This window comes from Polyodon spathula, chromosome 6 (genome assembly GCF_017654505.1).
Source record: "Polyodon spathula isolate WHYD16114869_AA chromosome 6, ASM1765450v1, whole genome shotgun sequence".
In the NCBI taxonomy this organism is placed as follows: Eukaryota; Metazoa; Chordata; class Actinopteri; order Acipenseriformes; family Polyodontidae; genus Polyodon; species Polyodon spathula.
In genome coordinates, this window is record NC_054539.1 from 48,001,232 (window position 1) to 48,029,210 (window position 27,979).

Here is a 27,979-nt window from a genome sequence, read left to right on the forward strand (position 1 = left end):
CAGCAAAAGTCATTAAGAACTATCTTCAACGTAAAGAAGAACAAGGAGTCCTGGAAGTGATGGTATGGCCCCCACAGAGTCATGATCTCAACCTCATCGAGTCTGTCTGGGATTACATGAAGAGAGAGAAGCAACTGAGGCTGCCTAAATCCACAGAAGAACTGTGGTTAGTTCTCCAAGATGTTTGGGCCAACCTACCTGCCGAGTTCCTTCAGAAACTGTGTGCAAGTGTACCTAGAAGAATTGATGCTGTTTTGAAGACAAAGGGTGGTCACACCAAATATGGATTTGATGTAGATTTTTCTTCTGTTCACTCACTTTGCATTTTGTTAATTGATAAATATAAACTATTAACATGTCTATTTTTGAAAGCATTCTTACTTTACAGCATCTTTTCACACCTGTCTAAAACTTTTGTACAGAACTGTGTATATATATATATATATATATATATATATATAGACACACACACACACACACACACTATACTGGTCACTGTAATCCTTAATGTTTTCCTGTAAATACAGCTTTATCTGACACATGATATAAGGCAGTAGTATTATGCACCTAACTAATGATGCTATAAACAGGACTTTAACTAAAGGCGCTCTGTCTCTAAGCAACTAAGATAAAGATCTTCAATGTTTTTGCTGATTCACCAGAGTTACAATGCACATGTTGCATTAGAAAGAGGCTCAGTGAGATTAATACTGTGTACAGGGGGGGAACAAAAGTATAAAATTACAAGATTCTGCCTTTAATTTTAATTAGATGAAATCTCATGTGTGACAAATAGTCACACCTAATAAATATTAAGATATTAAATATTGAATATAGTATACATTACCTTCAAATAAATAGATTGTTTTGCTATGGGCCTAAATGCTGGAGTCAGACTATTCAAGGGAATCACAGATTTGGATATTTTTACCTTTAGAGCAACAGGAGATCAAAAGAGTGTTACATAAGTACCTTAAAATGTTGCGAGTAACATACAAGTAAAATGAAAAAAATATTATAAAACTTGAATAGTATACCTCCACAGTTTACAACCCTTACAGGTTGCTCTTTTGTGATTTTCAGTGGCTCGTATTTTCTTTGATTCACCTGATTCTTCACTGCATGCAGTATCACATGCAAGGAAATTCTCTCATTTAGAAGGCATATTTTTCCTCATCGCTGAAGACACATAACTACCTGTTTACTGAAAACAACAACAGAAAACAGAAAGATACCTTTCCAGTCTTTCCAAGCTCCAGCTCCACCACAGCGACGGCGGCGTTGACCTGGTCGGCGTGGCGACTCTGCGTTTTCAGGTCCACTCTCCAGCTCACGGTGCGTAGGCTGTTGTCCCAGCGGCTCTGGCTGATAAGGCTCTCCCGGATCTTGCTCTTGTGGTTCTTCCAGAACTTGGACAGGACAGCTGCCTGCTCAGCGCTCACCCCTCCCTGCTTCTTGGTCTGGGCTGTCAGGAAGGCTTCCAACTGACTGATGTCCATGTCTGCCGAAGCAATGGACTGAAAAACAAGGCCACAGACAGTGAATAAACCCATACAGTCATGCCATGTAGAAGAGATAAGGGAAATCTGGGGGCTACTCTTTTGTTCATTTAACTGTGGGGACAATTGTAGTGACTGATCCAAACTTAATTTTTCTTTTTGGACAGTTTAAAAAACACTGAAAATCTAGCCATGTCTACATGCAAGAAGAATATGTATTCTTGAAAGTCACATGAATACAAAAGGTTTTGCATGAGAAGTTTATAAAACCTGTTAATTAGAATTTGTATAGGGTAACCACATGGGTTAAAAAGGGTGTTTCATGGGAAGAGTTGGCCGGTGCGGGCATGTGTGCTGCGCACATTGGGGGGGGGAATATTATTCTTTAAACAAACAGTACCCATAAAAAATGGTTACTGTACATGGTAACATGTAGAAAAAGGTCTGTTTCAGAATATAATAATTATCTGTATCAAAACATTTCATAATTATAATCTTACTTAAAAAGAAAACCAAAACTGTGTAAGAACAAAGGGTTCAGCTTTGTAAATACTTTGTGGAATTTGACCAAGTTAAGACTCAGTTTAGGCTAACTTGGAGTCCCCTATTTTGGAAACAATTGGTGGTCTTTAATTTGGATGGTTATAGGAGAGGCCAGTAGGGCTGCAACGAACGGTACATTTTGACCTTCGACGGTTCGGAACACATTACCGAAGGAAGGTTTGAATCTTCGATGGTACTAATTTGCATAATTCACTGGTGACGTCACCACAGCTACTAGTTTATCCTATTTTACAGGTAATCCATATAAATGGAATAAAACATTCATATGTAGTTTAAAAACACATTACGTAGAACAGTAATCATGTTTTTATAATTTAAATAAAAATACATGTCGTTTCTTTACACTTAATTGATACTGCTTGTGCTATATACAGTAAGCTTGCATTGCAGCAACACTAACTGCGGTGGACTTGGGCAAAACAAACTTAATTTAACAGTCACCATTCCAAGCAGGTTATCGGTCACAGTCACATTTTACTACTACTAAAAATTATTATCATTATTATTACGACTGTAAAGTGACCCCAGAGATTGGATATGCTTCCATGATACATCAACAGTCGCTTGCACTTTGAATTCAAACTTTTTTTTTTTTTTTTTTTTTTTGTCGTCTGGGCATTTAACTAAAAAAATCCCAAACAGCAAAGTGGTTTTGAGACATTTCTTTCAATAAAGCTTACGCTATACAATGATTTGCTGTCAAAATGGTGAATATAGAAATTTGCCTCTGGTTAACACGGGCTGAAGGAGGGAGGGGCGGATGGTACTCAGTTTTTTCTAAATTAAAATTAGTGTTAGCGTATATTTTGTATGGGTTTCAAACATATTCAAAGCACTTCTCTTACACTGTCTTGTACACTAGGCATTCAGAACATATTTTACTGAAGCACTACAACCACTATAGGAACCTCCCAGTGCTTTGGATAATATACCCTGCTCCATACACAGTAGAGTCACATATAGAGTTGCTACTTATAAAGATTTTGTTGAATTTTTAAGTAATATGCACTATACAAATAAAGACTGAATTTTGCATGTGAGTGACATTTAATGTGTGATTTCTAGTATTCACACAGTCAAACGATTTCTGTTAACAGGAAAAAAAAATCAAAAAAAAAACCCAGTGCGTGAATGGCATCTGAACAGGGTCTCGAAGTCCACTTTAGAAATGCACTTACTAGAAGCCTACAAGGAAACAAAACAACATTGGTTTTACTTTTCAGGCTTGAGCTGAAACTGTACACTCTAATGAAATACCCAACTGAATAACCCTTGGTATCAAAATGTGTGACTAAGTGATTTAGATTTTCCAAATAAAAAGGGTACCTCTGCTTTACTCCACATCTACAGCAAAAGAAACACACCTAGTTCTAATAAATGCAGAAGCAATATGTAGTGTTCACTTGTAATCAAATACCACTGCAGACATATATTCTGTAATATATCAGCATGTGACAAGCCAGGTTCTAGAACAATGGCAGCACTTCTTGGTAATGCGGACCATTTCTGGACTGTGTATGAAATGCAATAAGATTTATTCAAAAATGGCAGTAATTCAGAAATGGCCCAGCCACTGTTGTCTGGATCAATTACCCATACATTTACAAGCTTTGCTTACTGGTACGACAGCCTTATAAAAGCAGAAATTACTCAAATGTACAACATTAAATTTGAATGTTTCCTGTATATTGCACAGTAAATCTAGACAAGCTAACTAGTGCAGGGCTATGTCATTCACTTCTCTGTGCTGAACAGCTATTATTCATTCCTAACAAGCTTGTTAGCTTGACGCTGTAGGCTAAAATACCAACATATTTTCACTTGCAAGTTGTTAAGACCAACTTCTACAGCCAAATATAGACTCATTTGGCTTTTTTGGTTACAAGTCAAATATGCCCTAACACCTATAAATTAAATTAGACTTCATTTTGTTGGGTAATCGCTCAAGCTCACCTCCCACCTAAACAGTGACAGTATTTGGATGCAGACAGCACTACAGACTATTACTCCACTAAGTGCTCAACACTGAAGACTAAATCAGGACAGCCAGCTTCCTCCTGAGTTATGACACAATGTCCTGAACTTTTTCAACTCTGTTCCTAATGCTCTCTCCACCACACTGGGATGCAATTTTTCATTAACAGCAGAAGCAACCTCAGCTGCAGCTGTTAAACATCATCCAGGTGTCAGTGTGGCAGCTACACTAGTCTTCATCTTCCCCTGCATCTCCAATGTCATTTATGGTGTCACCGTGCATTTTCAGTTTACTATACTGTAAACCCTTCAGTTAGGTTATACTTACTGTTTTGGTATTTTTTTTAATACATTGCTCCAGTGAGCTATTGCAGTTACCTTGCATATCTGTATTTTTAATTCAAGGTATTTCAGTTTTTGATAGTGTCATGCCAGGCTAAAATGCACTTTCTTCTATATACTGCAGTTTAACGCATGTGAAAAACGTTTGAAAGATGGGAACAATGGAATACAGAAAGTGATACAAAGGCACAATAGGCTTCAGCAGTAAAATGGTAATGAAATAGCATTGGCAATAGGACTAGGGTTGTCAAATTGCCACATAACTCCAGGACACTAAGATCTGTCAGAATTTATGACAAATGAACTGATGTTAAATCAACAAGTGGGTGTGAACTGCGTGAGCGGCTTCAATAAATGTGTTAAATTGCTGTGGCAATTCTATCCGGACACATCAGAACATGTATTAAAATCATATTGCTTGAAATGCCATAGGATAAACAATATCTATCAAAACAGTGCAATGTGATATCTTGTAACAATTTTAAGTCTCCCTGGATAAGGGCGTCTGCAAGAAATATAATAATACATAACGTTTAGCCAACTTTGCAGTAAACCATAGTTATATTTGTGTCTTACGCATTAGCTATGTCGCGACACAACTAGTAAAAAGCAAACGAACTGACGAATCAACAAATGCGCCTGTAAGTACCTACATTTCATTTTATCAACTCAGTTGACTGATGCAGCTGAGATGTACTGTATGTTGTGCACAACTCATGCCTCTATTCCTGTTTTGTTTTTGTTCCCATGTAACTGACACTTTTCTAAAAGTTCAAAAGGAAGTATTGACAGTCACTTTTAGTCACTGTATGAGAGCTTTTTTAAATTTAAGCTCACTTTGGGAAGTCGAATGCATGTTTGAGAGCTTTTGTCACAAACTATCATTTTCTTTATGTGTGGTAGTGACTTGTAGCTCGCTAACGTTACAGAATTTGTGCTGCTATGCCTGTTGGTGGTAAATCGGATTTCCGACTGTTTTGGTAGAGAGTGCGTTCCTGGAGAATATGGTGGTATGTCTGACAGTAGAGTGTCTTCAGTACATCATTACATATACGTCTTTAAGTCATAAACAGCCCATCCGTGATAATTTGGGGCCCGGCCAGGAATTAAATCCCGCAGCCCCTACTGCTCTTTAGACATACGTACATTTTTAATCCACTCATTTGGAAACCGCTCAAGTCGTTCTCACCAGCCTTCTGGTCGGAAGATCACCCAAATATTTTGATCTACTGTCATGGTACTGCAGATCATCGCCATTGTATTTAGCAGTGCAGAAAAAGCAAAACAGCATCTCTGTTGGTTTTGCTGAAAAGAGCATAGCTGTGCTTGGCGAGCTCGCAATCAACTATGTGCAGTACTTTCTTCCAAAAGCATAAACAAAAACACAGCCTCCGTGTTGTCACACAAAACCTCACAATTGGCATGTAATGATGGACCCAGTTCAGGGAGTGCACTCACTTCAGTAATGAAACCGCAGGGAGTGCCATTTGTAAATATGGTCGTCGAGCCAACTGCAGTGTGCAAGTGTACGTAGCCTTACAGTACATGAAACACAATGACAATTATCAAGAAACTAATTAGAACAGACATTTATATTGCATGCATTCAACAAGATCTTTACAAGCAATCTGACTCTACAGAAGAAAGACTAACAAAACCAATTCATCAAAATCTCTCTTTAATACAATGGAACCTAAGACTGTAAAGTGGTAGCATGCAAAACTAAATTTGCCAATTTATTTGATCAATTTATAATAAGTGCATTTTATCTAGACAGTGCAATGCCCATTAGGCACAGGTCCACAGGAGGTTCCCATTTATCTACAGAGGATGTCTTTCTAGAAGTACATTAGGCAGACTGCACCTGTGTTTTGGAGATGATCCTTACGTTAAACCATTATATTCATTTCCATACTTATTGACTCAAGCTATCAGCACATTTCAAATAAAAGCTGTTAACTTACAATAACCTAATCATTTTCCTGTTTCACTCATATAAAAATCTCTGCACACAATAACGCAGCTTCAATTCTACTTGAGATTTTTGCGCTCGCTCCAGTGAGATCTAGAAGCTTTAAGAGAAACAGTGCAACAAGCGATTAACCTTGGCAGACATCCACAGTCAATAGCAGCCAACCATGTTGTAGAGAAGTCTGCCAGTATTCTGACTTTTTTTTGGTAAACACACAAAGAGGGAGTATTTAGTCAATGGTTAAAAATGCATGGCAAACCAAGCAGGTCTTGCAAGTGCTCTGGATCACCTCATACAAGCAGAAGGAATATAAACACAATGAGTCAGTGTTCTTGTAACACATGCCGACTGTATACCTTTCCCTAGCCTGTCATGTCAGACTTACAATAGACGAATGAGTTATCCTAAAAGAGTCTACCTTACTGAACATGTGTTCTCAAGTCCTTCGTTGTTTTCCACAATTTATTTTCCAGACTTTCACTGAAGCCCATTTATCCTGCAACAACACTATCAGTTTCATAAAGCACATCTGCAGAGGATATTCAAACCCCACCTGACTGTCATAATCAATAATATATAGTAAGTTTATGTGAGAAGTGAATTAATACATGACAGTTTTTCCATTAAAGTTATAGAGTCGAAACATGATAAAACACAAAACGTTTAAGGGCAAAGGGTTTCATGTTTGCGCTGGATTGCGATGTTCCTATCACGTTGTGATTTTTTAAGGAATCTGAGCTGGGCACTGGCAGAATTCCATTGGTGCTGACCAATGAAGAAAAAGTTGACCACGAGCTGCTAGCAAATCAGAGGCAACTGAAATTCTCTAACTAAACGATAGCCCTCGTGATTGCAGAGGTGTAGTGGCAAAACAAAACACTTAACTTTCCAATGGATAGAATTCAAGGCACACCTGTGTTTGTGAAGGTCAGTGTTAACAGTACATGCAATGATGAGCTGCAAAACCATCAGCTGTGACAGGCTACAGTGTAAATAAGGTGATAACTGAAAGGTTAAATATTTCTTCATATTACTGGATAAAAACCAGAATGTGTTATGAATTTCATAGTCTTTGGGCATTTCTACGTATGATATATATAAAAAAAAAAAAAAAAAAAAAAAACTTTGTCCCCTAGCCAGTTCTGTGTTACTAAGGCAAAGGCACAGTGAACTATATGATAGTGAATGACAGAGACAGTTGTGCCTAGAGGAAATTAATAAAATTGTGTAATTTGTTTACTGCATACATCATTATTAATCCAAAACAAAAATAATCCAATCATTTGAAAGGGTGGAGTTTTTAGATTTCAAGAACTTGGATATTTTTTTGTATATGAAAGTTTTACAAAAACACCAGTATCCTCCAACCAGGTTGCCCTCATTTACCAACTGCATACAATGCCATCTGTATGACAGTTCAGGGAGGCAAGGAATACAACCCTACAGGCTTCATGCACTTTAATGCTGCTCTGAAAAAAAAAAAAAAAAATCCTTAAATATTATAAAGCCCATATTTCACAGCTGTTTGAAAATGTATTCCAGATCATGTATTTAAGAGAATATTTATTTCTTGTGTAGGTTTTGAAACATACACAAATAAACCTCTCCTAATCTAGTTTGCTGTCATCAAAACTGCTCAAAGCTAACATGCAAGTGAGGACAACCCACGGAAGTTATGCAGGCCACCTACACCAACAGGCGGAAAAGGTTGGGGCAAAGCATGTCACCAAAAATCACATTACAGGCAAAAGGCATTTTACTGCCGCTTACACCAAGCTTTTCCATCAAAATCGGGTTCAAACATGTTTTGTCCTAGTGTTAGAGGTTTGCCGTGTAATCAAAATCAGGCCTATAAGGTGTGTTTACACTTACAACTCAGACCTGAGCTGGCTTAGAGTCGATCAGATTCAAAGATTCTTACCACTTGAGCCCCTGTTCACACTTAGCACAGGCCTAAACTGGTTTTGACCCAGTATGCGCGAATAGCCCCTGAACTGTAAGGCGTGTCCATTGACTTCATATTGCATGAAGACATTTTCTCTCCCCAACACAGATGCTGAAGTGTTTAAATCATCAACAAGCCTGTCATTTGTGTCACTTGTGTGTTTCTACTTCAAGGTGGGCGTCTCATGCTAATTAAGATTTAACTTTGCCATCAGAAATGCATATTGGTACCGTCTACTGTCAGACTCCTAAGACACATAAATAACAATGGTTTCTTTAAGCCTCTTCTTCAGGGGTATGTAGACAAATAAACACACAGGTGTTATTGTATACATTTACACATCAGTCTGACAACTCTTTTTATATGTAAATGTAAACAATAACTTTCTTACCCATTAAAAAGACTTATTGAACAAAAGCAAAACATATTTATTTAATAGCTAAAAAGCAGCACCTGCGACTTTCAACTGTGGACGTTCTCTCCCACAACTCAAGTTTATTCACCATATACCAACAACGGATCATAGTACTATTGCTTCATAAGGCAAAAGATTTCCTTCTAGGGGCGAATACAGTCCTTTGTTTAAAAGTAAAGTGCTTTTGGACCTGAAGCTACAGCTTATACATCTATTCACATCATGACACTTATGATGATACACTTTGAGAAATAAAGCCTATGCATTTTAATTGATTAAACTTCCACAAGCTTAATTAATTGTACAGTTGTTAGTGCCTAACCCTAAGCAGGTTACTTTTAAACAAAAGGACTGTATTCACCCCATAAAGGAAACCTTTAATTAACTTTATTGTACCAATTTGTTTAATTCTAGATAGATGTATACACAAAACCGAACATTTAACCAACATAAATTAGACACATTTCAATATATGTTCACATTAATGCACAAATATTAAAGTCTGTTTGTATTTTGGAATCGTCTGTCTCTCAGCAGTCTGCCAAAAATATTTTTGGTTCTGTTGTCCAAGTTGTCTGTGCCTGTTTGACGTTGACAATGGGGGCATTACCCATGAGTGTACATGGCAAACATGATCCGTCTCAGGGACCAATGCGTTCACAGTAGAGCAAAAAACAGACCAAAGCCACCGCAGAGCCCCTCTCTGGAGCTGGCCACTTTTATGCTGACTGAACCTGGGATGGCTACGAGGTTGACTCAAAGCCGACTTAAAAGTGGCTAGTATAAAATGGGGTAATAGTGTTGTGGAAGAATAAAATCTAATGAATTGTTAAAATGTTGTTCTGTTCTTTTTAAAGCACTGGTTTACTTTTAAATCATTTACCAACACATACAGTTGTTATTGATTGACAAAAGTGCAGTGTTTGTATTGGTTTAGAATGTGTAACTTGCTGTTCTAATTTTTGTCTGCACTGGGAAAGAACATGTTGTTGTTCCTTAAATCTTTCAGTAGTTTTCCACTAATCCTGGACAGTAACCACACTAGATGGCCTTTTCTGCTAAGAAGAAAAACAAAAATCTAAAAGAAAATAATATGAGCAAAATAACAGGGCACCATTTTTCCACAAGCAGCCACACATATTTTCTAGAATTTAGGTTCTCCTATATCCTACACAGGATAAGCAGCCCATTAAGTAAACTTTCTAAGTAAAGGAGATTCAGAGCAAACTGGAGATACCTGCCAGACGACAAGGGAAACTCTGTTTAGGAAGAGCAGACTCATAACACGGAGGTTAGATGTTTAATAAAAACATGTTGTGTAAAAAATAAAAGTACAATAATGTGTGTGCATCTAAAAGGTTGTTTTGAACATCCTAAACTCCAGTATGAAATGCCACAGCACTGGTTGTGTCTTTTACAATAAAATGGATCACATTTCAATAAAATATGAATATAAATGCAGTCCATGAGTCTGGAATTTTTAACAGAATCTTTAAGGAATACCAGGTTTTTTCCCCCCCTCAGTGTATCCTCCCCCCTTCTCCTGGAAAAATGCCATTCTAGTTTTAAACAATTTAGGTCAGCCAGGGTGTCCTCGACTCATCACACACCAGTGACCCCTGTAGTCTGGACGGGCGCCGCGGGCTTGCCTGTAAGCTGCACTGGCCTCCAACACCTTAGCTCTGAGGTGGCTACATGGTGGATCTGCAGTGTGAAGATACGCAGGCGGCTGACAGCACATGCTGCGGAGGACAGCGTGTGTTTGTCTTCAGCATAGGGGTGGCAACGGTGAGCGGAGCCTAAAAATAATTGGCTATTCTAAATGGGGAGAAAACGATTTAAAAAAAAATAATTAAAAAAAAAAAAAAAAAAAAAAAAACAACAACAACTGGAAACTACTAAATTAAAAACAAAACAAAAAGTGAACTGATAATTATAAGTTAATCATTTGCAGGTCCAAGTAAGTGTTTTATACGGAGCCATCATTCTTCTTATTTACACAACATGTTTCGGTATCTGTACCTGTGATTATTGCTTGGTTATATAGAATAAATAAGAATACACATGTTAATGTGTGTAGTTGTTTGTTACTTTAGTCTAATTGTAATTACTGCACCATAATTGTAACTAATTGAACAACACCACTGCAATTGTAATTGTAATTTAAACAAACAATGCTGTTGTAATTGTAATTCTAATTGACCCCAGGCCTAACTTAATAGTTTCTTGAAGCTTCTTGTCCAGTCCTCATTTAAAGATTTCTAAATTAGATCAACTTCAACTTGTATATATTTTTGCATTTCTTTTTTGGCCATGACTGTATTGTATATTGTGTTATCCACGTTTACATTCCACATTCAGTAATGTACTGTTTTTTGCTGTGGTTTTGATTTTAAAATGAAAGTGCAACTGTGACGTGTGCATGAGAATATGCTGGCTACATTTAAAAGCCCATACTGTGATCATTAATTGAGAAGCTGCGGCTTACAGAATCAACACTCTATAACTGATAAGAATTGTTTATTCAAATCTGCTAGTTTTCCCAGCCCTGATACAGGCTGGGAGAAAGGAGAATGAAATCAGAGACTACAGTCAGTGCTTGTGTGAAGTTAGCAAACACATTTGTGAGCCAGAGAAAGCTGGACTGGACTAGACTAGACCTAGGCAACCGTGTTTTTTGTTGAAGCTGCTTCTTCACCCTGCCTTGCCAGACAACCTTCTATTTTATTAATGAGGGTTTCTGTTTATCCTTTTTGAAGGTTAGATGCTTATTTCCATTGGATTCCTTTCTGCAATTCCCAACCTCATGACCGTACTAGCTTATGAATGTCAAAACAGCAGCAAAAATGTCCGTATTTATTACAATATTGTTAAAACAAATTTGCCTAAAAGCATTCCCTGGACTCACCTTGTTGAAATAAGAGTGCTTACTGTAAATTCAAAAAAACAGGACAGACAGATGTTACCTTTCATCTAAATGCTGTCCTTCTGTCCTGTTACAATTTAACTTAATATGGTTATTAACCTGCTGTTGGAGTGGCTACAGTACTAACATACCAAATGTTTTATTTTATATTGACCAGGAGCCTAGGATTAAAATAATGTTTACATCAGTGTGTCTGACTGGTCTTATCTGATCTGTAATCACCTCAAATCATTATCTATTTTCCACGATGACACAGTTTGCATATTTATACTTGTTTATCTGTTTTTATTGAGCTGTTCTAAACTGTCCACACTCGAGGAGACAAAAATGCTGGATGTTTGCTTTTCTTACACAAGAGGTACAGTACATTTATGACACGATCAAAAAGAAATCGAAGAATTAATGTCACAATACCTATTGTGATTGAGATGCCAACGTGTGCAGTATGGGCAACATATTTCTGGAAACTGTAGCAATATCTGTAGCTATATTAGGTTAAAATCCCCATTCCCTATATTGAAATTGTCATTTTAATGCAAAAAGTACTTTAAGGTGACTTGTTAGGTTGATCATAATGTTTAACTCACGTGTCCATTCTCTATACATCAATACAGTCTCCACAGGCTAATAAAGGCTTGGCATGGAATATGGATACTGGAAACGAATGTGCTGATCAGTGCCTGTATACACATGCTGTATAAACAAGAACGCCCCTTAATTGTTTGAACAGGTTTCCTTGTGTATGCTGGTTTGGAATCCCCCAACAGACTGGAAAATTGCAAACGTAATACCGATCCACAAAAAGGGAAACAAAACTGAACCTGGTAACTACGGACCAATAAGCCTGAATTCTATTATATGCAAACTTATAGAAACTAAAGATCCAAAATGGAAAATTACCTATACAGTACCAGTATCCTGGGAGACAGTCAACATGGTTTGAGGAAAGGGAGATCGTGTCTAACTAACCTGCTCAATTTTTTTGAGGATGCAACATCGATAATGGATAATTGTAAAGCACATGACATGGTTTATTTAGATTTCCAGAAAGCTTTTGACAAAGTCCCGCACAAAAGATTAATTCTCAAACTAAACACAGTTGGGATTCAAGGAAACACATGTACATTGCAGACAACACAAAAACAGGATTGGCAAACACTGTTGCAGCAGCAAAAGTCATTCAAAATGATCTAGACAAGATTCAGAACTGGGCAGACACATGGCAAATGACATTTAATAGAGAAAAGTGTAAGGTACTGCACGCAGGAAATAAAAATGTGCATTATAAATATCATATGGGAGATACTGAAATTGGAGAAGGAATCTATGAAAAAGACCTAGGAGTTTTTGTTGACTCAGAAATGTCTTCATCTAGACAATGTGGGGAAGCTATAAAAAAAGGCCAACAAGATGCTCGGATACATTGTGAAAAGTATTGAATTTAAATCAAGGGAAGTAATGTCAAAACTGTACAATGCATTAGTAAGACCTTATCTTGAGTATTGTGTTCAGTTCTGATCACCTCGCTACAAAAGGATATTACTGCTCTAGAAAGAGTGCAAAGAAGAGTGACCAGAATTATTCCGGGTTTAAAAGGCATGTCATATGGAGACAGGCTAAAATAATTGAATCTATTCAGTGTTGAACAAAGAAGACTATGCGGCAATCAAATTCAAGCATTCAAAATTCTAAAAGGTATTGACAATGTCGACCCAAGGGACTTTTTCGACCTGAAAAAAGAAACAAGCACCAGGGGTCACAAATGGAGATTAGACAAAGGGGCATTCAGAACAGAAAATAGGAGCCACTTTATTACACAGAGAATTGTGAGGGTCTGGAATCAACTCCCCAGTAATGTTGTTGAAGCTGACACCCTGGGGATCCTTCAAGAAGCTGCTTGATGAGATTCTGGGATCAATAAGCTACTAACAACCAAACGAGCAAGATGGGCCGAATGGCCTCCTCTCGTTTGTAAACTTTCTTATTATTTTGTGCTGTGGACAAGGAGTTTTGTTTGCAGACAATCAGTTATCTGCCTTACAATCGTCCTTGCGGACAATCAGAAAAAAAAAATCTTAAAATCTAACCTTGAAGGGTGTGCTATATTGTACAGGAATCACCTTCAACAATATTTCATAGTTAAGAAAACAAACTAGAAATGGCTATTTCTGTTACTGTGCTGCCACTACTGCAATCATGCTGACCATACTGGTACTGGGAGCACCCCACAACATGCCTGCAGAAAAGCAAATAAATACAAAGTAACTTTACACACATTCATTCTGACAACAGTTCCACAAAACAAAAGGAAATGTATTTCCTAATCACTCCATCCCTGTCTCGTAACACAAGAAACAAATCAATGCAATATTAAAACTGTAACTGGCCTTGCAATGCCTCAGGCACTCAACATATTGCTCTTCATTGGGGAATCAACAGAGTGCGACAGTATCCACTTTAGAAGACACTGTAGCTCTGAATAATTAATCTGTATTAACAGATTGTATGGACTGTACACATTATCTTCAGAGTTAAACCTAATTTTCTTCCTTTTCAATTGAGCATCATCAAGTTCTTTAAAATAGTCAGGCAACACAAAACAGTGTGTCTGTGCCATCTACTGGATTGAAAATAAAACTGCACTAAGTTTTTTTTTCTCTCTCTCTCTCTCTCTCTGTCCAGCCTGATGACAGGACACACAAAACATGTAACACTTCCTGGTACACGCTGTGCAATGTGTTGCATTAAACACTGTGCAAAAAACAATGGATGAAGTTTACTGCAACTGAGACAAGTTGCAAAGATGCACAACACAGACTACACCGTGTAACAAATTATTTTTGTTCCTGGGTAGTAAGTGTTATTTCCTAATTGCTTATGCCTCAAAAGTATAGAAAATGGCTATTATTCCCCACAGACTTTGCTTTTGTGACTAGGACAGTGATATTTCAAAATATCACTATTTCCAATGGGAAAACGGGCAGATGTGTGTCTTCGTTCACATAAAGTCAGACAATACAATGAAGAGGCGCTTGAGTGAAGCAAGTCTGCACCCACGCAGGTTATGTTGCTGTTAGTGGGGAGAGCACATTCCACTTGGTGAGTGACTCTTCGAAGCTGGTGGAGCATTCAATAAGCTATTAATTTTGACAGTGCTGTCACCCACCAGTTAAGCAATACATTGAAGCTCCTAATACGAGAAACTTGTAAATGAATTAACCAAATTATATGCAAAAATTAACATTATGTAAACCGTTAGTTCATTATCGTATGTGACAAACACAACAAAGAACATACAATATGATTAATATCTGATAAATTGCATTACCTCCCCTCGTTGCTTTAATCTCACCTGTTGTTATGAAGTATTAATGCATTTCAATGAAAACAAACTGCAAGTATTCAATAAGTTACTGTTAACTGACTGCAAACAACACAGAAGCAAAAATATTACTTTGAGCGCGAGTACAATTTACCTTCAAAACTCCCTTCATTTTCTCAAGCAGAGAATGGAACTCCTCTTGCGATATATCTGGATATAGCTCATTTTTCAGCATTTCCTCTGTTATTTCGGTATTTTTATAATATGTGTTCTGTGCAATTCCATTTAATAAACCACTTAAATATTTTGAGCTATCCAGTTCCGCCATGTCTGCTGTCACGTTACCAAGGTCAGGTGACGCTAGAGGGCTGTGGGAGCGTTTCGATATAAAGAATATGGGAACAAGCACAAAAAGTACCCATAGATGGTAGCAAAGTACAGTAATTTGACTCAGAGTCATTAACGGGTTAGAAAAGTAGTGATTTAGTGTAAAATCTATTGAGTAACATTTTATTTTTTACAAAATTGAGAAAAATGTACGTCTATTTATAGTATTAGTGGTAACCTTGATGAGAATGGCGTGGGGAAAAAAGGAGCTCATGGCCACATGCTACTGACTCACTGTGACAGGGTGTAGCCTGTTTTTGTGGTGTTTAGAGTGGATGTGAGTGAATGAGTTTGTGTGAGAAATGTGTGAAAGGTGCTGCAGCTGATGAGGACCTGTATAAAAGGGAGTGGTTGGGAGTGTTAGTGTGTGTGTGTGTTTTGTGTTTGTTCTTTTTATTTGGCCATCGTGCCTTTTTGTTTGGTAATAATTATTTAATTAAAAGTATTTCATTTGCCGCACTTCCCGTCTCTGAGTCTCCTCACTTTGGCTACCCTGGCACACTCACCTTGGCCAAGTAGACTGTGGTCCAAGTCAAGACTTTGCTTTGCCACTGAGAGGAATAAAATGTTACCAATGTCAGCCTGATATAAGAACTGGGGGTCAAAATGAGGCAGGGGATCAGTGGGAGGGCTGAGCTAGGACCCTTTTTATAGAAGCAGGTACTTCCTATGTTCCTCCAGAATTCCTGTGATTTATTAGAGTAAAACAATATTAGCCAGTGGTCTGTGAATACTGCTTGTCTGACATAAGTCATATATTATTTTGTTCGTAATTAAACTTCATCAAATGTTTTAAAAATTGTCAGTTTTAAGGTTACCATTGCATTGTTTACAAACATGCATGTGATAGACATTGTATTCAATTGTTTTTTCAAAATGAAATTGATAGATATGTGCACAGAAAATAATTTCTGTATTCTGGGAATCAGAAGTTATGGAATGTTGAATTCTGGGAATTCTGTCCACAGCAAGAACTCTGTTCAGAACTGTGGGAATCTGTACTACGTAAAGAACGCCACCACTGTACCACTTCAGGACGAGAGAAGCGTGGAGTATTGAGTTGTGTGTGACTTATGTTGTGATTATACAATTTGGCGACTTCTTTCTCAGAAAATCCCTGTTGTCGCCAGTGAAAGTCGCTAGGGAAACCCAAAAGAATCTGGATCTAGCGGCAAAATCGCTAAGTTGGCAACACTGAGTTCATGTACAGTATTTATTTTAGGCATAAAATGATAATGCCTTAATGCTTATGTGCAGATTATATTTGATGGTATTTGGTGTTCATTAATTAGTAATGATAGCAGAAATATACACATCCACTATATTAGTCAACTGTATTGACTTTGTTTTAGAATGTTTATCTGTGGGGCTCCAGAGTGGCACAACCCATACCATAAAAAGGTATTCCCGCTGCAGCAACCGCCTTTTATGGGTATAAAAATGAATGAAGCCATAACAACAATTTTATAATCAACACTTTATATAAACCTTTCGCATAAATAAACAAACACCCCACGTAGAAGTTTCATAACACACGCGTTATTAAATAATTCACAAAATAGGAACAGCATACGATACAATATTAAAAGGCATTTTACTCAGCGCCATTCTGACGTCGTCATTGTGCGTCGCAGGTCCTTTTTCTTCCTATTCAGTCAAACGGTGTTTCTGGAAGGTTCGTTGCCGGTAGACTGAAATCCGTTACAGATCCGAGGGACGACCGAATCGGTATCCATCCGACAACAGGCATAGACATCCCCTTCTATCACTAATCAGCAACACTAGTAAATAAGTACACCATGCCCGACGCCGGTCCTCGATTTTCTGGTGGCAAGAACGAAAGAAGTGCTTATGTGGACCGGGATAAACCGGCCCAGATTCGGTTCAGTAACATCTCCGCCGCCAAAGGTACTTTTTTTTTTTTTTTAAAGATGTGTTAAGGTGATGTAAATTATAAAGACAAAATACCACAATACAATGAAACACGCTTCAAAATGCTCCAGAAGATACTAATGTTTAAACTGAGACTGTTATCGGTATTAATTGCCGGTACTAGGTGGCCCGGTTCCGGCTAACACACGTGTTTATTATTATAACTAGATCAATTTTCTAATCCGTATATGTCTGTTGTAATAATGTGTAACCGCAAAAATGGAGGTTATGTACTCCAGATCAGTATGAGCCAGCAGTTATCAGTTTTTCCAGAAATGTCACCCAGATATCGACTGAACCCCCATTCCTTCATGGCATAATGAAATTATCAGGTTGATAGTAATTGACATGGTAAATTATATTTCTCGTTTAATTTTAAATAAAAAAAAATGCGTAATCATATGAATTGTCACAGAAATAAGTGTAACTAGTGGATGTACCAGTTTTTGACGTGTCGTACTTTTATTATCACGTTTGGTACAGTGTGCGAGGTTTTTTTTGGGGGGGGGGCTGTCTGGGAGTGTACATTTCTTTTGATGCCTGTTATCTATCTGCCATTCGGCTGAGACGCATACGTTCTGGGTCGTAGTGATTTTAGCAGCCCCTTTTACACTGGCATGCTCTACCCGGGTCAGGACCGGTGTTGTGCGGGTAGGTTACACGATTTCACACAGCTTTTGATAAAGCAGAGTTGATCTGGGTGGTAGACGCAAGTGCAAAATGCGCGTTATCAATGAACTGGAAGCAGCTTAATACGAGCGCTTCCATCTAAGCTTCTCTGGAGTGAACCGTCGGCACAAATATTGATTGGAGTAAATGTTTCTTCATCTCTGCTAAAATCTAGCTCTTGTAGTGTGTCTCAATCAACAAAAATTGGCTGAACAGAAATGTTCCTTGTGGAAGTGAAGAATGGCCGTCATGCATTTTGTCTCCCACAACCTGGATCAAAACATATCCACCCACATCCTGATTGTGACCTGGGTAGCCAGAACCCGTGTAGGTTGCCCTGCCAGGTTGAATAATAATTGGGCGTTTATAAAAATAACTGTTTTTTATATATATATATATATATATATATATATATATATATATATATATATATATATATATATATATATAATAACATTGCCATTGCCATCTGTTGGTCCCTGAGACCATGTGCGCTGAATGTGAAAATTACAGAAAATACATTTATAAAAAAATGGCTGTGCTACAATGAACTTTTTTAAAATGTGTTTCTTCAGCTGTTGCAGATGCCGTCAGAACAAGTCTTGGCCCCAAGGGCATGGATAAAATGGTAATAATATTTTCCATTTTGGGAACATAAATTATCGTCTGCTTTCGTCAACTCCTATTTTGTTAACTCTGTGTTTTTTGTAGATTCAGGATGGAAAGGGAGATGTGACAATTACCAATGATGGGGCAACCATTCTGAAACAGATGCAGGTTCTTCACCCTGCAGCCAAAATGGTAGGTTTCTTTCTGGGTCAGAGGATGTCTGGCCATTTGGGGTTGTCATATAGCGTAATGACTTTTTTTTTCTCTGTCCAATAGTGTATTACAAATGTATATTTGTTCAAAATCATAATAATATAGACAATTCTCAATTAATATGCATTTTAACACTATAACTGCTGAGATTTTAGACTCCATACAACCACTACACCTGCAAAATGTGTGAAGCCATTTTAAAACGGCTTCGATATGAAAATGAAAAACAAAGTCAGATGCAACTTAATATTTTTATTTATGAACATCATGCATAACATTTTCAGAGCAGAAACACCATATTTACATTGAAAATTCAACTTCTTTTTTTTTTCCAAAGAGCACATACATAAACATGTAAAACTGTAATAAAATAGACTTTACGCAGTAAACGTCTTTGTAAACAGGTGTAGAAAACTGTATGCACATATACAATTATAAAACAAATATAATATAAATCACTGTATTGTGATTCAATGTGTATATTGTGACAACTGCTAATAAAATAAATAAATAATATGTTTTGTTAGTGTTTCAGCACTTGACAGGAGTATATAATACATTCTTTTACAATGACTTTGATTTTATTACAAAGCCCAGTCTGAATTGTCGGCTATATTATGCTGATTTTAATATGCTGCATAAACTGCAGGTCTGGCAGTTGAGCAAGAAAGTGCTTATAACTTACTCATTTTTACGATTCTGCAGCTAAATACCTATATAGTCTTTCAATTAAAATATGTGTAACACTTAAGAACGGACACACGAGAGATTCACATACGCAGAGATATTTAAATTTGAATTGCGAAAGCCATTCAAAGAGCGGATATGACGGGTCTAGTGACAAGGGAATAGCAATTTTTTATCTTGTCAGTAGGGCTGGGTATCGGCACTGTCTTCACAATACAATTGTATTGCAATGAGGGTCACGATACAGTAAATAAAGACTTTCAGGCAAATTGGCTGAAGATGTACCCATGGCTGCACTTTAACGATAGTGATCAAATGAGTTGTTTGGTCTGCAGTGACAGCACAATTGTCGTTTGCTAACTGTTGTTACAAAACCTTAACAAAAAACACAGCTTGGGGGGGGGGGGGGGGTCGAAATAGAAACTTCGTCTTGCAATAGAGAGTGCTCTACATCACAATGGTGAACAGCTGGATCGATTTTAGATATTTACATTTTAAATGGGAATCAAATTTGTATTCATTTTTGAATACATAAAAACAAAAGTTGGCAGTTTTTACTGCGGTTTACCGTAAAAAACCTTGCCAGTGAACATGTGTGATTGAAAAATCCTGTAGTCCATATTGAGCTCAGTCTAACAGCGTCTCTCCTTCTGTTTGCCCGTCATTAACCAGTGCTACAGTAAGTCTTTCTCGTGGCTTAGTGCTGGGACATGTACAGTAAAAAGAGTAGTAACAATAATACATTATAATAATGACTCATTTTCTCCGATTAGACTGAATTAAATTGAGTTGTGACAGAACGGGCCAGCTGACACGAAGCAGGTATTTGAATGGGTAGTAGATCCGATGTGCTGGTGCTGAGGGACACCGATGGCAGTGGCAGGCAGGCTTGCAGGCATTTTTGCTGTAAGCTTTTTTTTAAATTTGGGAGGCATTGCAGCAAGCCGCTTGGGCACCGCGGCAATTGCCATCTGTTATTTTGCACTCTACTTGCTGCTGACAAAATACTGTTCTCATCCACAAATATTAAGATTGTTGATGCACCATAACATTAAGTCAAAATAGTCAATCTTATATATAAAAAATAAAGTGCAGCACAGTAGCAATTTTATAGTATAGTGTATTTTAGATTTTTGCCTTAATGTTCAGTAGGTTGTATTGATGTCTACTATCTTTTCTGTTCTTTTCATTCTAGTTGGTAGAGCTATCCAAAGCTCAAGACATTGAAGCTGGTGATGGTACCACATCTGTTGTAGTCATTGCTGGTGCCTTGTTGGATTCCTGTGCTAAGCTGCTTCAGAGAGGTAGTTTCAAGAATGATTGCAAGAAAGAACCTGACAGTTGTGTTTTTTTTTTTTTCCTCTCTAGGCATGAGTTAGTAATAGTTATCTCCCCTTTCTGTAATTTTTTGTAGGAATCCATCCCACCATTATTTCAGAATCTTTCCAGAAAGCCTTAGATAAAGGAGTTGAAGTTCTGACAGCTATGGCTCAGCCTGTGGAGCTAAGTGACAGAGAATCCCTCTTGAACAGTGCCACAACTTCACTGAGCTCTAAGGTAGAGAGAAATCTAAATAATTCACACCTACATTCCTTTAAAAAGGCAGCCTGAATGTGATTCAACCTCTGTTCATCACTTATTATATATTTAGTTTCTAGTTATCTTGTCAGTAATGTTGCTTGTTTTAGCTTTTAATTACTAAGTAATTTATTAGCTTGCATGTTTTTGTAAATTCACTACTTTAATTTCAACTGCTAATATTGTTTCAGATGGGAACGTCACAAACATTTAGTTCACGGGTGCATAGGTCTGTATTGTAAGACGAAATCGTATCTCAACAAGACTTGCTGTCTTTCTTCCTCAGGTTGTTTCCCAGTACTCCAGCCTGCTTGCTCCAATGAGTGTTGATGCAGTGATGAACGTGATTGACCCGGCCACAGCCACAAGCGTTGACCTCAGGGACATTAAGATTGTAAAAAAATTATATATATGCTTTTATTTATATATATATATATATATATATATATATATATATACTTATATAATAAACCAGGAATTATGTATATGTGTGTCCTGCCAATCTAGAAGAAAAGGTAAAAAGATGAAAAGAAATTTAAGGCTAGACCACTATTCTGAGGACCTAGCCTTGGGGCTTAACTAACTTTAATCTATATATATTTTTCCAGTGGGACCATTGATGACTGTGAAATGGTTGACGGACTAGTACTGACACAGAAAGTGGCAAACTCTGGTGTTTCTCGGGTAGAAAAGGCAAAGATTGGTCTAATTCAGTTTTGTTTATCTGCTCCGAAGACAGATGTAAGTAAGCCTTGTATTACCGTTCCTCAATGCCATAAGCTGTAGCTTATTTGTATGTTGATGGTTTTTCTGTTTATTACTTTCTGGTAGATGGATAACCAGATTGTGGTTTCTGACTATGCTCAAATGGACAGAGTATTGCGTGAGGAAAGAGCATACATCTTGAACTTAGTCAAGCAAATTAAGAAGGCTGGATGCAATGTGTTGCTTATACAAAAATCCATTCTGAGGTAAAGTGGAACACTGAATATATGCTATATGAAACATTGGGACACTGAGGAGTAAGTTATGCTTAGAACATCTTACAATATTATGTGTAGTGCCCTGATGTATTTAAATATGTGTATTGTACTGGAATCTAATTTTTAATCGGTGATTCAGTTTTTGTTCCATTTTTCCTAATTGGATGTTGCATATAGATCATTAGGGTTTTTACATTGCAGGAATATAAGTCAATCTAGTTAAAATCTTTTTTACAGGGATGCACTGAGTGATCTTGCACTGCACTTCCTAAATAAGATGAAGATAATGGTTATCAAGGATATAGAGAGAGAAGATATTGAATTTATATGTAAGGTAAGGTGGTTTCCGTACATATTCAGCTTATGCTGATTACTGTTTATGGATGGAAATTGCTCCTCATTCAGCAGTCACTGGCTGGTGATGAATATATTCAATTGGAACACAATACCCGTCCATATTACTCCTTCATGGTCCCTGTGTGAAAACTAAACTTGTCTGTTCTGTTTTGTTTTTTAAACCCAGACTATTGGAAACAAACCAGTTGCCCACATTGACCAGTTTACAGCAGACATGCTGGGATCTGCCGAGCTAGCAGAAGAAGTGAACTTGGATGGATCTGGAAAGCTAGTCAAGGTAACAAACTTTTGTAAGTCTGTATTAGGTAACTTACTACTTTTATTAAAATGAAAAGGTGACTCACTTAGATTTCTTACAGATCACTGGCTGTGCTAACCCAGGAAAAACAGTTAGTATTGTAGTGCGAGGATCCAACAAACTGGTCATTGAGGAAGCAGAACGCTCCATCCACGATGCCCTCTGTGTAATCCGCTGCCTAGTGAAGAGGAGGTAAACTACTTAAATGCAGAGTACATTTAAGGTTTCTCAGCTAAAGCTAAAATTAGTGCATTGATTACATCAAAGGAATTCCATGACTCCATGTAGGTTTTCAGCCAGGACCAGGTCTCATGACTTAAATGTACCCTCCATATACACGGGAACATCATATGTCATTTTAGAGCTTGAATCTCTAGATTCATTTTGGAGAGGAGGAGGGGAGGGGGTGTTAAGGAATCTTGTGTGCTACCATTGTTATCCAACATTTGTTCTTGCTCCACATCTCCCTGTTGCCTTTTATCTTTTTTTTTTTTTAACCTTATTGTAGGCTTTTATTTTTTATATATTTTTTTTAAGCTTATTCACAATTTAGGGAAAATTGTAGGCTTTACAACTTCATTAGATTTAAACAGCAATTTAGTCAAGGCATATGCAGCACATTCTCGTGTGGACATAGCCCCTTGTTTAACTGTGTTAAAATTTTTAATTAGGGGTGGGCAACGATATGAAAGTTGTATATCGATATTGTGCACATAGTCCGATATCAATAATATAGAAGTCTTCCAAAACACGAATAGAACAAGAATAATATAACTCAATTGCAATATCAAACATATGTACATATAAATGTTAACAGATATTTACATAAGAAAAGCAACAACTTACTTTAACTTAGTGGTGCTTTGCTTCACAATATCCATGGAGAAAAACAAGGTCTTGTTATATTTTTTTTTTTTTAGTATTCCTTCCATCATACCATAACCAGCCACCGCAAACACAAAATATTTCTATACTTCACTGTCCAAAGACTAGCCAATCCGGAAGTAATTTAATCTCTGGGTATATGCTGACACGACACCTCAAAGTATTAAGTACGGTGTCATGCTGAATGTTGCATTATTTTGAGATGTACTTTTAAAACATGAAAACACTTCACATTTGGAAAATGCATTAATAGTGTAATCACATGGACAAAATGCAGTGAATCACTGACGCATGTGTATATCCCAGTAAGTGCCTAATGCAGCATGCAAATAGCGTTTGGTATCTTGTGAGCCCGTTCTGAATGGAAGAATAAATTAAAATTAAGCTGATTTTATTGTTTTTTTGTGTTTAAGTTTGTTTTTAGGTGTGTATCCCTTTTTAAAAAGAGACACACTTTCTAGATTAGTTAAGGCGTGCACTTTTTGAAAACGGGATATAGTTTCCGGTAAGGTATTGGCCAATGAGGAAACGGAAGAAAGGGGAGTAGAGCATACCAGAGAGGGTACACAGGTTATTCTTGTTTTTCTTGACTTAAAGCAATTGAATGTTTGAAATAGATTTTTTAATCGTTGTAACCTGGTCATGAGCACTTTTAATAAAACCTTTCCAGAAACAAGTTTGTTTTTTGTTTTCTTCATACTATAAACAATTTCTCAATTGGGAATGCATACAGATGTAAACCCTTACCAGTTATAATGAAAATTTGGTGGAATGTTCTATAGCATACTTTTTTTTTAGGTTGTCAATCTGTATATATTAGGACATGTGTGTCTGTCTCTTGTTACATTTGTACATGTAGATACAGTATGCATGCAAGTCATGGTGGTCTTCATGACAGGATGTCTGTTACCAACATGCTTAATCTACTATGTGTAGTCTGTAAAATACACCTGTAACTGCAGTGGAAAAAAAATAAAATGATACCACTAATGTTCAGGTTCCACCTTTTGCAAAGCACCAACTCTTCTCTCCCTCTACTAGGGCTCTGATTGCTGGAGGTGGTGCTCCAGAGATTGAGCTCGCTCTTCGCTTGGCTGAATATGCACGCACTCTGAGTGGCATGGAGGCTTACTGCGTCCGTGCTTTTGGAGATGCACTTGAAGTCATCCCGTCCACGTTAGCAGAGAATGCGGGTCTCAACCCGATCTCTACCGTCACAGAGCTGAGAAACAGACATGCCCAGGGAGAGAAGACAGCTGGCATTAATGTCAGGAAGGTAAGTTTCCATTTGTCAAACTATTTATACTTTGGGTCCCTCCGTTGTAAAATTTGGCTAGAAACGGCATGAGGCAGGTGAAAGTGAGATCTTGCGTTTGTCACTAAATCTAAAACCCTGATTTTTAAGGCAAATGAGTTGCTAATAACTTCAGTATATCTAACTTAAGGAGGTATAATGTATGCTTTCTACTTAATGAGTTTTTAAATGCCCCAACTGATTTGGAAATGGTTTAATTGTGTTGTGCTCATTTTGGTTGCACTTTTAATGGTTTAGTATTCTAATAAACAGAAGGGGCTTGGTATCCAGCCGTTTGTAAGCAAAGTTTTTGACATTAGACTGATTGCCTTTTTCAATGTTTTGTGGTTAGAATATACATACAAATAGAGATCATAAGTAAATTTGTCCTGTAGTTGGTCTGTTTTACTATTATAATACAGTACAAAATAGCAATATTTTTTACTCATGCTCTCCATGTCGGCATGCAATCTTTCCGATATAATAATTTGACGTGTAGTCAACTGTTTGTATGTTGTAGTCAATCCTGTATTACTATTAATTTAACCTTTCACAGGGTGGTATTTCCAACATCTTGGAGGAGTTGGTGGTGCAGCCTCTGCTGGTGTCTATCAGTGCCCTGACTCTGTCTACAGAAACTGTCCGCAGTATTCTCAAGATCGATGATGTGGTAAGTCCTTTAGGAATACAATATTATCGTTTTTTATAAATATATAGTATGTGGTCTTGGAAGATTGACATTTATTTCTGTCCTCTTTACCTGCCTTTTTAAAGCTGTAATTAGCATTGTTAAACCATCTCTTTCTTAACTACATCAGATATCTGACAAAGATGAAACTAGCTAAAACATTATTCTACCTATACTTTCCTTGAACAAAACATTGCTTTAGTTTCACTTTAAGGAAGATTTAATCACTGCGCTACACACTGCTTATTTCATAAAATACATTCTGCCTGAAGATGCACGAGAGAAAAAGACACATTAAGTCAATCTTGCTGTTAAAGGCTTTTTTTTTTTTTTTGTCAGCACAAGTGACATTTAATGGCAAGTAGTTTTGGTAGGAATAAACGTTGAAATCTACCAAGCCTGAGCATGTGCATGCAAGCCTTTTGTTAAGTATATTTCATCTGGTGCGTTGGAATAAAAAAAATGGTTTGTTTTTTGCTTCACAGCCATATTTGTGGTGAATAAAACAAATAAGAATAATTGTTGTATTTGTTTTTATAGTAAAACCAAGTTTGTGTAAAGTAGTTTGAAGTAAATTTACAGTTAATGTAAGGTTGTAGTTAATGCATACCCCATAGGTTAGCATTAACCCTTTGCGGTCCATTTATTCAGCGCTTGTCAGGCGCGTCAGGTCCAATTATTTTCATACACGCTGATTGGCAAAAAGACATCAGTACTGCATCTCCAGCCAAGTCCCACGCCTTGTTTGCTGTATTTTTCACATACCTCTTTATAGACGTGCATACTGAAATCCTCTCCTGATCACTCTTTTCATCACCAAACTCCTCAATCATTCAATTAAAGTTAAAATTTTATTACTATAACATCTCAAAACGCTCTGCAAATGTCTGATATTCTTTGAGCACTGGATCCGGAAGCAGCTATCTCCTTTGTTTGTGTCCGTGTTATCTCTGGTGCAGAGGCTATCTGTATTGCTCAGATACACCCCTTTTTTCTGGCTTCATTCAGCCATTGAAAGGTTTTCTGTGCTTTTTTTCCGGAGAAAAAACAACTAGAGACCTGTGCCTTGCATCTTTTTGATATCGGACAGGGTCCGATATCGGACTGGAAAGGGAAAATAGTAATGTCGAACCTGGTTCGACACAGGACCGCAAAGGGTTGAAGTTTGCACAGTATTTCTCAAATATTCATGTCTTCAAGATAAGATTGCATTTTACTCGCCCAAAATACATTTTGGTCCCAGTGTCTAAATTGGAGAATAAATTACTCAATGACCCAAAAAATGTACCTGGAGTGCAGATTATAGTAAATTTAAGTGTTGTATATTGTGTCTTTTTATTGCATTATTGATGATGTTCTAAACCGTTTGTTTCCCCCACAGGTAAACACCCGGTAAAATATAGGCATGCATATAAAATTGAAGCATCTGTGAATATGCTGGCCCATCCAGTGCTACAGATCGGAAGATATTTGAAGAAAAAGGTGTCAAGCCTTCAACCCTCTTCAGTTACAGTTTATGCACCTGTTTTCATGGCATAATTTAATAAATTGTTTGTGAAACTCAAAGATTTCTTGTTTAATTTTCTGCATGATTTCAGTTTTTGAAAGTTGGCTGTCTACACCTCTTTTACATTTGTACAATTTGTTTGCCAGATTCTTTAAAAAGTTTGAAAATTCTTGACACCATGTCATAGAAGAAGTCTGAATAAAGGTGGGTGAAAAACACTTTCCAGCTATGGACAAAAGTATTACATCATCTAGAATTTTAGGATTAATAATAAAAACCCTATAAACATAATTTAGATATTTTTATATAACATTTAATCAAAGAAACCAAACATTGCAAGTCTAGCGGAAGCCATAATAGCAGCACAGCGTTTTGTTACATTTTGAAATGTCACATTTTTTTCAATTTTGAGTTAAGTATATAGAAAACGACAAAGCAGTATAACTCTATGTTAATGTTACATTATTCAGCAGGTTTCATTTGACTTGAAGCAAAATTAGTTAATTGGAGTGCTGTTTTTTGTATGCTTCTGAACATAATGTAGAGATACTAACATCACATAGGAAAAAAATTGGTTTTAAAATGTTAGATTTAGAGAGATGGTTTTCTTTTTTTTCTTGGTCCTCATTTAAGATGTCTATTTCTAAAAGCCAGCTAGTAAGACTGGAAAATATAGATAACAAACTGCAATTGTATAAAAAAAAATCATAATTGGAGATAAGGTAAGAAATGCATGGATTGTATAAAATATCCCTTAATTCGTATGCTAGTGTGTACATTATATATAGCTCTGGATTAAGGTGGCATTCAAAAAATCTGGTTGGTAATGACAATTAAAAAGGTAGGGTTTGACAACCATATACATTATAGGGTGACATAATGCAACAATTCATAAACACAAGGAGCAAAGATTTGTACTGTGAATAGGGGAGT

The 27,979-nt window shown here is 37.0% G+C and overlaps 2 protein-coding genes across 3 annotated transcripts in view; one reads left to right on the forward strand and one right to left on the reverse strand.

Annotated features, from left to right (window-relative positions):
* The window catches only part of commd1 (copper metabolism (Murr1) domain containing 1), a 54,028-nt gene extending 38,698 nt beyond the window's left edge, over positions 1–15,330 (reverse strand). The window contains exons 1-2 of one of the 2 annotated variants that reach the window (XM_041253004.1): positions 15,114–15,329; positions 1,236–1,517 (exon numbers count right to left, since the gene is read on the reverse strand). In XM_041253004.1, the coding sequence (XP_041108938.1) occupies positions 1,236–1,517; positions 15,114–15,287 (456 nt within the window). In that variant the 5' untranslated portion in view covers positions 15,288–15,329. Of the gene's footprint in view, positions 1–1,235; positions 1,518–15,113 lie in introns of both variants that reach the window. The other variant, XM_041253003.1, reaches the window with a different exon arrangement.
* Positions 15,331–16,973: 1,643 nt separating this feature from the next.
* Positions 16,974–27,105, forward strand: LOC121317264 (T-complex protein 1 subunit delta-like). The gene is made up of 14 exons (XM_041253005.1): positions 16,974–17,254; positions 18,523–18,575; positions 18,659–18,748; positions 20,652–20,760; positions 20,871–21,013; positions 21,321–21,441; positions 21,642–21,775; positions 21,866–22,005; positions 22,255–22,351; positions 22,541–22,651; positions 22,734–22,864; positions 24,599–24,833; positions 25,408–25,521; positions 26,921–27,105. Exons 1-14 carry the CDS (start codon positions 17,146–17,148, stop codon positions 26,933–26,935), a joined length of 1,602 nt encoding a protein of 533 aa, XP_041108939.1. The 5' UTR covers positions 16,974–17,145; the 3' UTR covers positions 26,936–27,105.
* Positions 27,106–27,979: the final 874 nt, after the last annotated feature.

Coding starts and splice junctions, on each gene's coding strand:
- LOC121317264 (XM_041253005.1), top strand. CDS start 17,146: ATGCCCGACGCCGGTCCTCGATTTTCTGGTGGCAAGAACGAAAGAAGT. Junction 20,761..20,870: donor TGCTAAGCTGCTTCAGAGAG/GTAGTTTCAAGA, acceptor AATTTTTTGTAG/GAATCCATCCCACCATTATT. Junction 22,652..22,733: donor GATCTGGAAAGCTAGTCAAG/GTAACAAACTTT, acceptor GATTTCTTACAG/ATCACTGGCTGTGCTAACCC.